Below are 14,117 nucleotides of genomic sequence, written 5' to 3'. Positions count from 1 at the left end.
AGTATGAATATGATACAATATATATTACATATAATTTCTTATAAAATACATATTTCAATATATGTGTAACATAATTTATATATTAATATAATTGTTATATGCTGTATTAATGTAATTAATGCAATTACATCTAATTATATTAACATTAATATAGTTTATATATATATACATATATGTTTATTGGTTAGGTTTCCCAAGAGAAAACTAATGGGATACATATTGAATGCAATGTGTGTGTGTATGTATATGTATGTATATGCATGCATATACAGCCCTACCTTGGATACATTTCCAGTTTGGTTCCAGGCCACTACAATAAAGTGAACATGCCAATAAAGTAAATTTTTTGGTTTTTAATTTTATATATACATATCTATGTATCTATATATAATGTTATGCTATATTGTAGTTTATGAAGTGTGCAATAGCATTGTATCTAAAAAAATGTTCATGCCTCAATTAAAAAATACTTTATTACTAAAAAAGCTAACTATCATCTGAGCTTTCAGCATGTTATATTTTTGTTGGTGGAGATTGCTTACTTTGATATTGATGACTGTGACTGATCAGGATGGTGGTTGCTGAAGGTGGGGGTGGCTGTGGCAATCTCTCCTATTTTGTGTGTGTGTGTGTGTGTGTGTGTGTGTGTGTGTGTGTGTTTTGAGAAGTATCCAAGACCTTTATTAATAGGTACTTGCTGTTTGTTGACTTTTTTTTAAATCAAGTTTTAATTTTTTCTTACAAACAGGAATGAATGAGGCTTTAAAAAATCTCAGCTTGACTAGATATGAAGCAATTTAAAAAACTTTAAAGATTTATTGAGAAAAAATACAGGCTTTTTTTAAAAGCATATTTGCCATTACTAAAAAGAGATGTCTTTCAACAAGAATAAGAAAAACCCCATGATGCTCCATAGTTCTAGTCATCTGGTTAATGGGCAAAAAGAAAGCACTTAAAATCTTGCACTCCAGTCTTTTGTTCATTTCTTATTGCTGGAATATCATATTTATGTCTTCTTGTTAGATGACTAAACCAGATGATGGTAGAGATGCCACACTAGCATTTACTCAGCCCTGCCTTAGTCAGTGGGGTGGGAGAGGCAGATGAATTCTTAGCTGGTGGATCACCTGCTTTTGTCTCTTGCCACCTTGTCGTTTGGGTTTTTTTGAGCATATATGTAGGTAATTGAAATTGTGGAGGTACCAATGTTGAGGTGACTACTTACCTTGGATCTCATCTCCTTGATTTCCTTAATTTCATTACTGTCTTCTCTAGATTGTCTCTGGTGAGGAGGTCCCTGTAGAATCAGGGCCTATGACCCTGATACATATTCTGTCTCACTGGTCTACCTGTTTTCCTGAATTCTGGTTGTCAGCACCTTCCAGCACTCTACCCTGCACAAGCAGGTTAGAAGACAGTGGTTGATGCCCACAGGGTCTCCACATATAGTAAAAAGGGAACTCTTGCCTGCAGTAGGATCTGGCCTTGGGAGAACTCTCTGATCTCTCATGCTTTACCTATCTGCACCGTTCTGGTAATTCTGCTGGTAACTGATGGAGGACCCCTGCACTGTGGATAGTGTCTAGAATTCTAAGGTCTGATGCATATTTATTGCTTTGTAGTGGAGCTTCACCAAGGCCTGTAGCATTTGCTATCCCCTCACCTTTTCTCCTTCAACCACATCAAATTCCACAGTGTCTCCATCTCCCACACTGTGAAGGTACATCTTGGCGTTATCCCTCTTGGCATTTATTGTAGTCAGGTTTACAAATACATCTTCTTTGGTGTCATTACTATTAATGGAACCACGTCCATTACTTACATTGAACCATTCTGCTGTTCCCAAAACCTTCTTGTGCATGCTGGCAGGCACACTGATGTGAGGCCATGCCAGCTTTGGAGTCAGGCTTGGTGTCAGCAGAACTGGAGCAGGGGCAGTGGTTGGGTGATTGGAAGGTCTCCACTTTGCTGCTCATTGTTGCTGTGATGGTGATGGGGCTGGTTTTGGCAGCTGCAGCCCCTCCTGGGGTGATGGTGGGGCTGCTCAGAGCTTCCTGAGGTCTGCTCTTTATGCCCACTAACTATTGCAATTTCTTCAAATAAGAAAACAATGAAGTTTGCCACATCGGCTCTTTTTTCACAGTGTCTTTGTAGCATATGATGCTATTTGATAGCATTTTACCCACAGTAGAACTTTTTTCAAAGTTGGAGTCAGTCTTCTCAAAGCCTGCTACTGCTTTATCCACTAAGTTTACATAATATTCTAAATCCTTTATTGTCATTTCACCTGTCTTTATAGCATCTTCAGAAGGAGTAGATTCCATCTCAGGAAACCACTCACTTAGCTAATCTGAAAGAAGCAACTCCTCATCAGTTCAGATTTTATCATAAGATTACAACAATTAAGTCACATCTTTAGGTTCCACTTCTAATTCTAGTTCTCATGCTATTTCTACTCCATCTGCCACTCCTTCCTCCACTGAAGTCTTGAACACCTAACAGTCATCCAGGAGGATTGAAATCAACTTCTTCCAAATTCAGGTTCAGGTTGATATTTTTACCTCTTCCCATGAATCACAAACGTTCTTACTGGCATCTAGAATGGTGAATTTTTTTCAGAAGGTTTTCAGTTTACTTGGTCCAGATCCATAGAGAAGTTCCTATCTGTGTTAGCTGTAGCCTTTCTGAAATATAGTTCTTAAATAGTAAGACTTAAAAGCTGAACTGACTTCTTGATGGGCTGCAGGATGAATATTGGTTTAGTAGGCATGAAAACAATAATAATCTTACTGTACAGCTCTATCAGAGCTCTTCAGTGAACAGGTGAATTGCCAATGAGCCGTCATATTTTGAAAGGAATATCTTTTTTCTGAGCAGTAGGTGTCGAAAGTGGACTTAAAATATTCAGTAGACCGTGCTGTAAAAAGATGTGCTGTTATCTAGGCTTTGTTGTTCTATTTATAGAACACAGAGTGCATTTAGTGTGATTTTTAAGTGCCCTAGGATTTTTAGAATAGTAAATGAGCACTGGTTTTGACTTAAAAAAGTCATCAGAAGTGTTAGCCCCTAATAAAAGAGTCTATATTTTGAAGCTTTGAGGATAAGCATTGGCTTCTCTTCTCTAGCTGTGAAAGTCTTAGATGGCATCTTCTTCCAATAGAAAGCTCTTTCATCTACATTGAAAATCTGTTATTTTGTGTAGTCACCTTTATTAATTATCTAGAGCTAGATCTTCTGGGTAAATTGCTGTAGCTTCTACATCAGCACTTACTGCTGTTCCACCTTGCACTTTTATGTTACAGAGACAACTTCTCTTAAACCTTATGAATAAATCTCTGCTGGCTTTAGACTTTTCTTCTGCAGCTTCCTCACCTCTCTCAGCCTTCATAGAATTGAAGAGAGTTAGGACTTTGTTCTAGATTAGGCTTTGGCTTAAGGGAACACTGTGGCTGGTTTAATTTTCTGTCCAGACCACTAATAATTTCTCCATATGAACAAATAGGTTGTTACACTTTCTTTTATCATTTGTGTGTTCACTAGAGTAGAACTTTTCATTTCCTTCAAGAACTTTTCCTGTGCATTCACAATTTGGCTATTTGGTGCAAGAGGCCTGGCTTTCAACCTGTCTCAGCTTTGGACATGCCTTCCTCACAAAGCTTAATCATTTCTAGCTTTTGATTTAAAGTGAGAGGCATGTGCCTCTTTCTTTCACTTGAACTCTTAGATGCCATTGTAGCGTTATTAATTGACCTAATTTCAGTATTGTTGTATCTGGGAATAGGGAGGCCCAAGGAGAGAGAGTGTGACAGGGGAATAGCCAGCTGGTGGAGCAGGCAGAGCACACAATGTGTGGCAAGTAAATCTGCTATTTATATGGATGCAGTTTATGGTGCCCCCAAAAGAATTATAGTAATAACATCAAAGATCACTGATCACACATCACTATAACATATGATAATAATGAAAAAGTTTGAAATACTGGGAGAACTAACAATGTGACAGACACAAAGTGAGAAAATGCTGTTTAAAATATGGCAGCAGGTAGACTTGCTTGACAGAGGGTTGCCGTAAAATTTCAGTTTGTAAAAAATACAAGGTCTTTGAAGCACAATAAATAGGGTACGCCTGTACACACACATATACTGTATTCAGTATATATCCCATTGTTTGTCTTCCTCTGGAGAACTCTGACACACACCTATACTAATCATTTATTTCTTCATCACATAGGTTACAAGGTTAGTATAGTTGGCTTTGGTTTAGTTGCTGACTGAGTTGGCTAGGCCCACGTGACTCTAGGATCCAACTGAAAGGTGGCACTACTCAGAATGTTGGTTGTTTGGCAGTGGTAGAACTACAACCTAACCACATGTATTAAGAGCCTGAGCTTCTGTCTGAATTGTTAACATCACAATGCCCAAAGCAAGTCACATAGCCAAGCCAAAATAAGGGTCATTAAGGGCAGTATACTCTGTCCATCATGATACTATGGAAAGGATGTGAATGAATACTAATAGTGTAGTAGTGTAATGAATAATTGGGACGCTAATTCAGTCTACTGAAGGCAGTACAAAAGTGGAAAACATCATATGACCCTGGGTAGAAGAAGGATTTCTTAAATAGGATGAAAAGTCACAAATCTTAAAGGCTTAATGAATTTGTTTATATTAAGATATTTTTGACCATACAAAGATACCATAATGAAAGAGAACACATAATGCACAAAGTGGAAGAAGAAATTTGCTAAACATTTAATGAAATGCTAGGGATGCCTGGGTGGCTCAGTCGGTTAAGTGTCCATCTTCGGCTCAGGTCATGATCTCATGGTTCGTGGATTTGAGCCCCACGTTGGGCTCTGTGCTGACAGCTAGCTCAGAGCCTGGAGCCTGCTTCTGATTCTGTGTCTCCCTCTCTCTCTGACCCTCCCCTGCTCACATTGTGTGTCTCTCTCACTCAGAAATAATCGAAAACATTAAAAAAAAATAAAAAAAGAAATGTTGGTTTCTGAGAATATATGTTAATGTGCATGTTTAAAATTTCTTCAAATCAACGAGAATAAGAAAAAGCCAGGGGAGGCCTGGGGAGTGGGGGCGGGTTGCGGGGGGGGGAGGCAAGATCTGAGTGTTGAGGAAGAAGCAGCAGTTCCTAAACAAATGAAACATGTTTAAACTTAATGGTGATTATTGTTGAAGTGATAAAAGAACTTGATAAAATATTTATTGAGAAATTGATAAAGAGGAAATCAGCTTACTGCTATTTGAACCCAGTGATCAATGTTATTGCTAAAAGTTAGATAACCATTATGTATCTTTTCATATGCTGTAAGATGAAGTACACAGCTTTATTTGTGGAGTACATTGTTAAAAAGACAAATCTCAATCTAATGAAGCCTTTAGACATAGCTTTCATTTTATAGAAAACATGAGGACAAGAGAAACAGCATAAATAGCACCATAAAAAAAAATAATCCACTGAACCCAGTATATGGGGCATTGTATTGGACGCGTGACTCAATTCTGTCTTGAAGCTAATGACATGGAAAATTTTAAATGTTAAGCAATGTGGCAGTTGTCCAAGCAACTTTCATTTAAAAGACTATCCTTTCCTCATTGAATTGCCTTTACACTTTTGTCAAATCAAATTGCCATAAAAGTTAGGGTTTATTTCTTGACTCTCAGTTCTTTTCCATTTATCTCTTTTTTCCATCCTATGCCAGCACTACCCTGCAGTCTTATAGTAAGTTTTGAAGTCAGGAAGTGGTAGTCTTCCAATTTTATTTTTTCAAGATTTTATTTTTTCCTGGCTGTTACTTCCAGTACAACATTGAACAGAAGTGGTGAGAAAGGACATTGTAGTCTTGTTCTTGGTCTGGTCTTAGAGGGAAAGCATTAAGTTCTTCATCCTTTTTTTTTTTTTTTTAAATATTTTTATTTATTTCTAGGAGAAAGAGAGTGTGAGCAGGGGAGGGTCAGAGAGAGAGGGAGACACAGACTCTGAAATAGGCTCCAGGCTCTGAGCTGGCAGTCAGCACAGAGCCTGACGCGGGGCTCGAACCCACGAACCGCGAGATCATGACCTAAGCGAAAGTCGGTCGCTTAACCGACTAAGCCACCCAGGCGCCCCAAGTTCTTCATCCTTAAAGATTATATTAGCTGTGGGTTTTTCATAAATGCCCTCTATCAGGCTGAGAAAGGTTTTTTTGTTTTGTTTTGTTTTTTTGTTTTCTCTGAGAGAGCATGCGTGGAGGCAGGGGTGGTGGAGGGCAGAACGAAAGAGACCTTAAGCAGGCTCCACACTTAAGGATCCCAGTGTGGGGCTTGATCTCACAACTGTGAGATTATGACCTGAGCCAAAATCAAGAGATGGACACCTAACTGACGGAGTCACCCAGGCACCCCAAGATAGTTTCTTTGTACTTTCTTGACTGTTTCTATTATGAAAGGTTGTTGGAAATTGCCAAGTACTTTTTTTCTACATCTACTTAGATGATCATGTAGTTTTTTTGTCCTATATTCTATTGATATGGTTTATTACATTTATTTTCTGTGTGTGAAACCAACCTTGTATTCTTAAGATAAATCTCAATTTTTATATCTTACTGGGTTTGATTTTTTAAAATTTTTGTCTCTGTATTCAGAAGGTATAGTTTCCTTGTTTTCTTTCTTGTAGTATATTTTTCTTGTTTTGTCGTAAGGATTTCTGTGTCATGATCTCTATTTGCCATGATTCCCATTTCTCTTGCTTTCTGGCATAAGTTGCATAGAGTTCCTCTTTTGTACATTTCTTGCCCCAAATCTAGAATCAGTTGTATTTTTAAGGAGCCCTTTCAATTTAGTGGGAAACTATAGCCTGGGTGCTGTGGTGTTCAAAGTTGTTGGCTCTTACTGCTTTTAATTCCTGAGCGGTGAATCATACAGGTGTACATTGTCCTTTTGGTTCAGAAACACACACAGAGTAGGCCCCTTTTGTATATGAAAAAACATAATGTTGGGTGAAATACGAAAGTCAGGTTGTTCCATTTATTCAGTGTTCATAAACTAATAGAATAAAGCAGTGATTTATTTTGGCATACGTATCAAAAGCAAAAATAAAGAAATGGAAGGGATTGCATAACAAATTAAGAGTGGTGATGACCTATCTTAGGAAACTTAGGGTATACACTGGGATAATTGCACTTATAAAGCTAGTGAGTATAAAAGATACAAAGTATAAGAGTATATAGATGTGTGTACTGCTCTGGGTTCTGGAATATATACATACTCCTTTTTTATATACATACAACATTTCATATTGCTTATTTATGAAATTTAAAGGTATTTATGTACAATAAGAAGTATTGTGAAATTATCTTTTCTACAATTTGTAAGTAGTCTTTAAATAAATTCTAATCTTTTGCCATGTAGGCTGAAAGTGCCTTCCTACCATGGCTGTAAAAGTCCTCCTACTGTTCATAGTGCTGAGTTACCTGGATATCCATATTGATAGAAATGAATTTTGACCATTACTCTGTATTTATTCAGCTGCATATATATTATAACTCTAAATGTGAAGCATGTAATTTAATAGAAGATTTAGAAGAAAGAATACTTCCATGATCTTGTAGTAGACAAAATTTTCTTATCCAGTATACAAAAAGCTCTGGACATAAAAGAAATATAAAGGAAAAAAGTTAGATAAACTCCAATAAAATTGAAAACTAATTTTTATTTTTTAAATTAAATTAAATTAAAATGTGGATATACCCACCTTCCAGGTATTATGCTAAGTGAAATAAGTTAGAGAAAGACAAATACTGTGTGATCTAACTTATATGTGAAATTTAAAACAAAACCAAACACAGACTCACAGCAAAAGAGATGAGTCTTGTTACCAGAGGTAGAAGGTGGGGTGAGTGTGACGTGGAGGAAGGTAGTCAAGAATTACAAGCTTCCAGTTATAAGATAAAATTAGTAGGGATGTAGTGTATAACATGAGTATAGCTAATAGTGCTCTATGATAAACATAGGAATGTTGTTAAGAGAGCAAATCTAAGAATTCTCATCAAAAGGAAGAAATCAGGGGGTGGGGGGTGAGCACATGGATGGCTCAGTTGGTTAAGCATCTGACTGTAGCTCATGTCATGATCTCACGGTTTGTGAGTTCGAGCCCTGTGTTGAGCTCTGTGGTGACAGCTCAGAGCCTGGAGCATACTTCAGATTCTGTGTCTCCCTCTCTCTCTGCCCATCCCGTGCTTTCTCTCTCTCTCTCTCTCTCTCTCTCTCTCTCTCTCTCCCCCTCCCCCTCCCCCTCCCCGTCCCCCCCTCCCCCTCTCAAAAATAAACATTAAAAAAATTCAGAAGAAGGAAATCAGCTTTTTCTTCATTCTCTTCTTTTTATTGTATTTATATGTGATGATACGTATTAGCTCACCCTATTGTGATCATTTCACATATATCTATGTAAATCAAACCATCATGCTGTTTACTTTAAAACTACACAGTGATTGGTGTATGTCAGTTATTTCCCAGTCAAACTGGAAAAAAGTTTTTTTTCTTTTTGCCAAAAGTGCCTTCAGTAAATTTTGCTATTTTCACACAGTGGAATTCCATACAGTTAAGAGAATTATACAACTATAATTATACCCAACAACATAGGTGAATCTCATAGACCTAACACTGTGAAGAAAATCTGTACTTAAAATTTCATTCTGTATAATTCCATTTGTGTAAACTTAAATAGGCAAAACTGATGTAGAATGCTAGAATAATGGTTAGTCTTCATCTGGAAAGGGGATATGAGAAACATTTCTAGGGAACTGTTAATATTCTGTTTATTTGTCTGTGTTCTGATTACATAGGTGTGTTCAACTTAGAGAAGATTCTTCAAGTTGCATGTTTATCATTTGTGGATTTTTCTATATTTGTGTTGTATTTCAATGAAAAGCTTACCAAAAATTTTAGGTTCCTAAGAGTATATATAAAGTGGACTTCCTTTTTGTTATAGAAGAGGAGGAATAAGTTGTTTTACATGTTTGCTTATGTATTTATGTAATATCTAAGTTATGTAAGAAACTGATACCATGCCTTCGAGTAGTGAAGGATGAGAGGGAGATATTTTGAAATTTGTTTAAGGTGAGTTCACCAAAGATGAACACATACCACACTTTATTAGGTCTTCTATAAAGGGTGCTGCCCATGAGTGATTTTGATACAAGAACATACCGTGGCATTTCAGTTCAGTTTTAAATAAGATTTTACATGAATTAAACAGATTAAAATGGAATCATCCTTATTGGTAGTTTTCTAAAGGGTGGATAGTGATTTATGTTTACATAAAGCTTGTAGATAACGTGAATACATACCCGAGGAGAGCTGCATAATAATATATATTCTTACAGCAGTATTTTCACAGCTTTTAACTGAGAACATTAACTTGATCACTTCTGAAAATATACGCATAGTAAGGTGATTCAGGTGCCAAACACTAAATGTGTCTGTTTGCTATCACTGTTTAGCAGCTGTTACCAATCAATGTGGAAACTTTGGTAGGGTATAACACACTAATATCCTGGGGTCTGTTAACAACTCTGATTTGTTATATTGCAGTTTTGTCTCTACACTGTTCTCAGTTTTAGTATCACACAAGTTGGTTTTATGTAGGAGTCAATGAATGGCAAATCCCCCACCTCTTCTCTGAAAAGGCTTGTTGTCACCAAAATTATTTCTTGGCAAGCAGCAACCTGATATAAACTCTTGTGATTGGTGCAGTTGGCTTGTTGATTACCTGGTTCAGGTTGGTTTTTGGTATTAACACATTTTTGCCAGCATATATTTTGCTTCCGAATTAAAATGAACATGTCTATTTAAGTAATTCTGATTTGGACACCACCCAGCATGAGTGGAAAGATGGATGAAGTACATACTGTGTTCTCTTAGTTCCTTGTGTTTTAGAGTTCTCTGTTCTTTCCCTCAGGATTTTTTAAAAAATCTTTTTAAAGCATCCTGTCTCCTCTCTATATGGTCATGTACTTCTCTTTTTTCTTCCTGCCTTCTTTGAGAAAAGCCTGCCTACCTACCTGGCATTAGAGCAAGAAACTATCTGATTGAATTCTAGTTATTTCTTCAAAAAGAAATTCTTTTTAAAGGTGTAAACAGAAAAATATTTGGATGAATAAAAATGACTTATTTATGTTTATACTGAGTGTTATTAGTCAAGTTTATGTCCTAAAATCCTTCTAGAAACATATTCTGTGATTTTGTTCCTATATTTTAATCTGTGTTATATTGTTATTTCTATGAGTACTTGTGGACCACTTCCAAATCTTCAAAAGGGACTGACTGTGACAGAGTGTGACTTCTTGAACTAATGCCTTATATGCACTTGTGTTTATCAGAAAGGAAATAAAGTTCTTTTTGGTGTACCCTGAAAGGAATTAGAGTAGGGGGAAGACCAGAGATTTATTTCTTTATCTGGTATATTGTCTTGATATATATGTTTGATCCAAGAAGAGTACAGAATTTTTGATACGTGTGTGTTTTTTAATTTGTAGACCCAGGAATTGCCCGTTACTTTACTCCTCTGTCTTTAATTGATAAAAATGTTCAGTTTTTCCTCTTTTTTCATACTTACCATAGGTGGAGGAGTTGCTGATGGCCATGGAGAAAGTAAAGCAGGAACTGGAGTCCATGAAAGCAAAGCTGTCTTCTACCCAACAGTCTCTGGCAGAAAAGGAAACTCATTTGACCAATCTTCGAGCGGAGAGAAGGAAACACTTAGAGGAAGTTCTGGAGATGAAGTAAGTGTTTATAATCTTCCTTTTCAGGTATATGCATAGTAAAAAACTATTTCTCATTTCTTTCATCCTCTGGCCCTACTACATTTAGCTTGATTTTAATTACCTCTAACACATTTAGCTTGATTTTAATGCAGACTTGTATTTCTCACTCCCTAGAACAAATTTGGAACCCATTCTGATCAAAATAGAATTATTTTTGCCTCTTCATTGAATTTTAAAGTCCTTATGTGTATACATATATAAACATAACCAGTTGCATCTCTGAAATTTCTAAAATCTTATGGAAAGTTCAGCCATTATTGTTGAGTTTACTGAGGAACATGACTGTTGGCCCTCAGGTCATATGATAGCTAGGCACCTTTTTAAAACATTTTTTATTATAACCACTTCCAAAAGTATATAAAAGTAGAATAGTATAATGAAGCCCCTATATACTTACCCCGTGTTTAACAACTAACATTTTGTGACATTCTTCAATTTTTACAAAATTCTCAATTTTAGCAGAACTTTGCTGTACTAGTCCCCCATCTTGTGGCCTCCTGAGATAGTCTGTAGTGAAGCATGTGCACATCTGCTAGTACATGATAGATGCTTCTTTCTCTTCATTGTGAACTGTGGAAAGCTCTGGTTTCTCTCTCTTTCAAACAAATATATCTCTGTTGAGAGTTCAGTAGTACTTTCTCCTTCATTATTCCCAACCCTCACCCCTGCGTCATCATCTTGCTCCCAGGTTTTATGAAAACAAATTGATCCTGGGGGTAGCTCAGTTATCTTCTTTATGTCAACAGTTACTTGTATTTTTCTTGTCTTCCCTTGTATTTTGGAAGACGTATTCTCTCTCCTTCATAAGGGCAGTTTCTGGTCTCTGTCACAGATTTTAAGCCCAGGTCCCCAGCTCTGCAGCCTTCCTCTGTTAATTTTCCCTTGCATAATATGTGCCCACCTTCTGTTAGTTTCTTCTTTTCTCTGCATAAATTACTGGGTCTCTTTGACCTATGATTAAAAAAAAAAAACCTCTCAGGCCAGCTAGTGCTTTAGGCTAATATCCAAGTTATAGACTAGAAGAGGACTTTGCCAATATACCTTAGCGTGAATTTTCACAGCACATGTGATATTCTGACAGCAGCCTAAGAGTCGAGGAAGCAGTTCTTGCTGTTTCACCTGCATTTATGGATTTTTAGGCTACAGTGCAAGGTTAAGAGATTCTAACTTTCTAGAAAAGCATTACAGGCGACCTGCTCTTGGGAGTGATGCATACTTAAAGCCAGAAATAAATTGACACACTGGGAGAATGGGAAGAGAGTTTGGGGTTCTGAGTATCAGGAGATAAAGTTTGTGAATATGCTTCTTAGGGAGTAGTTAGTGAAGGAGGTGTAAGACAAGTTTTTGTCACTGAAGGTTAAATTCAAAGTTTGCCATTTTGGAGATGGTGTAATAGAGGTAACTTTTGGGTAATAAAGTGTAAAATCATTTGAGTTGAAGAAGTCTGGGACCCATTCCTAAAAACATGGTAAGAGATAGTGTTGAGAAACAAATGAAATCAGAGCCCAAAATAATTAAGGAAATGGAAGAATAATGGATATAATGTTGTGGAAAACAAAGTATCACATGTGATCTTCCAAAGCAGAAACAGGCCTCCCTGAAATAACAGTGTATACGTTTTGTTTTTGTTTTTTCCATATACTTGACTTCACCTGTCAGATCTTTCCTACTAAGTACAAGTATCTGTGTATAGCAAAATAGTGATGTATTTGCATAGTAATTTTCCTTTATTATTAGGACTTTGAAAAGATAAGAAAGAAGTTTTAAAAGAATGTTTGACTTCAAGCCATGAAAAGGGTGTTGTAATTCTTTTTTTCTTTTTTGGTACCACAGTGCTACACTCTTTTTTGAACTTCACTTTCGAGAGCAGGTCAGACATTACATTTCTGAAAAATACTGTGATTAGCAAAACTATTTTTGGTGATGTCAAGCACTCACATAATAAGGCATGGGATAAATGATTAAAGTATGTAGAGAATTTTATAACTAGTATAGAAATTTAATAAACATTAAATGAAAGTTCTAGAAATAAAGTGCTAAAACCTGGCTCTGATAGATGACTTATGTCTTTAAAAAAATTTTTTTTAGTATTTATTCTTGAGCAAGAGAGCATGTGCGTGCACACACACACATGTGGGTGGGGAAGGGGAAGAGAGAGATAGAGAGTCTGAAGCAGGCTCCATACTCCAGGCTCCAAGCTGTCAGCGCAGAGCCCAATGCAGAACGCAAACTCATGAACTGTGAGATCATGACCTGAGCCAAAGTTGGACGCTCAACCAATTAAACCACCCAGGCGCCCCTATATGACCTATCTCGTAAATCATCTTCCATTGCTCAGAATATATTCTGTGGTATCATGATGTTCTTAGTCAGATTTTTCTAAGTTTTGTGTCATGCGGATTTGCCAACATAAAGTTTTAAAAGTAGTCCTTGCTTTAATTTGCGCTTAAATTTTCCCTTGTTGTCTTCCAGTTTCTTGTTTGTAAAATTGTTGTTTACTACCTTCCTTTTAATAACTTATCTCAGCACATCAGACCTAATCCTCTATTCAGATATTGTTAAAAGAGTGGTGGTTTTCTTAACAGATCCAGTTTGTACTGTCCTGTAAGCCAACCTGCATGACACTGTTAAGTCTGTGAAGCAACAGGTATTTTATTGTTTCCCCTAGAACAGTGAATTGAATTCCCTATTTTTTTTTTTTTTTAAATGTAGATTTGCAGGGCTACCTGGGTGGCTCATTTAGTTGAGCGGTTAAGCTTCTGACTTCAGCTTGGGTCATGATCTCATGGTTTGTGAGTTTTAAGCCCTGGATAAGACTGTCAGCATGGGGCCTGCTTTGGATTTTCTATGCCCCCCCCCCGCCCCTTCCCTGCTTGTCTGTCTCTGTCTCTCTCTTTTTCTCTCCCTCAAAATAAATAAATTTTAAAAATGTAGATTTTCGTTCATAGCAGCACTCTCCACAATAGCTAAAACATGGAAAGAGCCTAAATGTCCATCAACAGATGAATGGATCAAGAAGATGTGGTTTATCTATACCATGGAATACTACATGGCAATGAGAAAGAAGGAAACCCGGCCATGTGTAGCAACATGGATGGACCTTGAGGGTGTAATGCTGAGCGAAATAAGTCAGGCAGAGAAGGACAAATATCATATGTTTGCACGTATAGGAGGATTAGGAGGAACTTGACGGAGGAACAAGGGGGAGAAGAAGGGCGGAAATGGTGGGGGAAAGGGAGAGAGGCAAACCATGAGAGACTCTTGAATGCTGACAAAAACTGAGGACTGATGGATGTGGGGG

The 14,117-nt window shown here is 37.0% G+C and overlaps 1 protein-coding gene and 1 pseudogene across 7 annotated transcripts in view; one reads left to right on the top strand and one right to left on the bottom strand.

The window, feature by feature from the left end:
• Positions 1 to 14,117, top strand: part of ERC1 (ELKS/RAB6-interacting/CAST family member 1) — a 485,892-nt gene that overhangs the window by 250,066 nt on the left and 221,709 nt on the right. For all 7 annotated transcript variants that reach the window (XM_039236306.1, XM_039236310.1, XM_039236309.1 and 4 more), the window contains one exon: positions 10,614 to 10,774. In XM_039236306.1, coding sequence (XP_039092237.1) covers positions 10,614 to 10,774 — 161 coding nt within the window. The remainder of the gene's footprint in view (positions 1 to 10,613; positions 10,775 to 14,117) is intronic.
• On the bottom strand, positions 1,057 to 1,861 carry LOC120234458 (annotated as a pseudogene).

The sequence above is a fragment of the Hyaena hyaena genome, unplaced genomic scaffold (genome assembly GCF_003009895.1).
Source record: "Hyaena hyaena isolate Hyena2069 unplaced genomic scaffold, ASM300989v1 scaffold_108, whole genome shotgun sequence".
In the NCBI taxonomy this organism is placed as follows: domain Eukaryota; kingdom Metazoa; phylum Chordata; class Mammalia; order Carnivora; family Hyaenidae; genus Hyaena; species Hyaena hyaena.
Note: the sequence above shows the minus strand (reverse complement) of the source record. Positions and strands in the feature narration are given on the sequence as shown.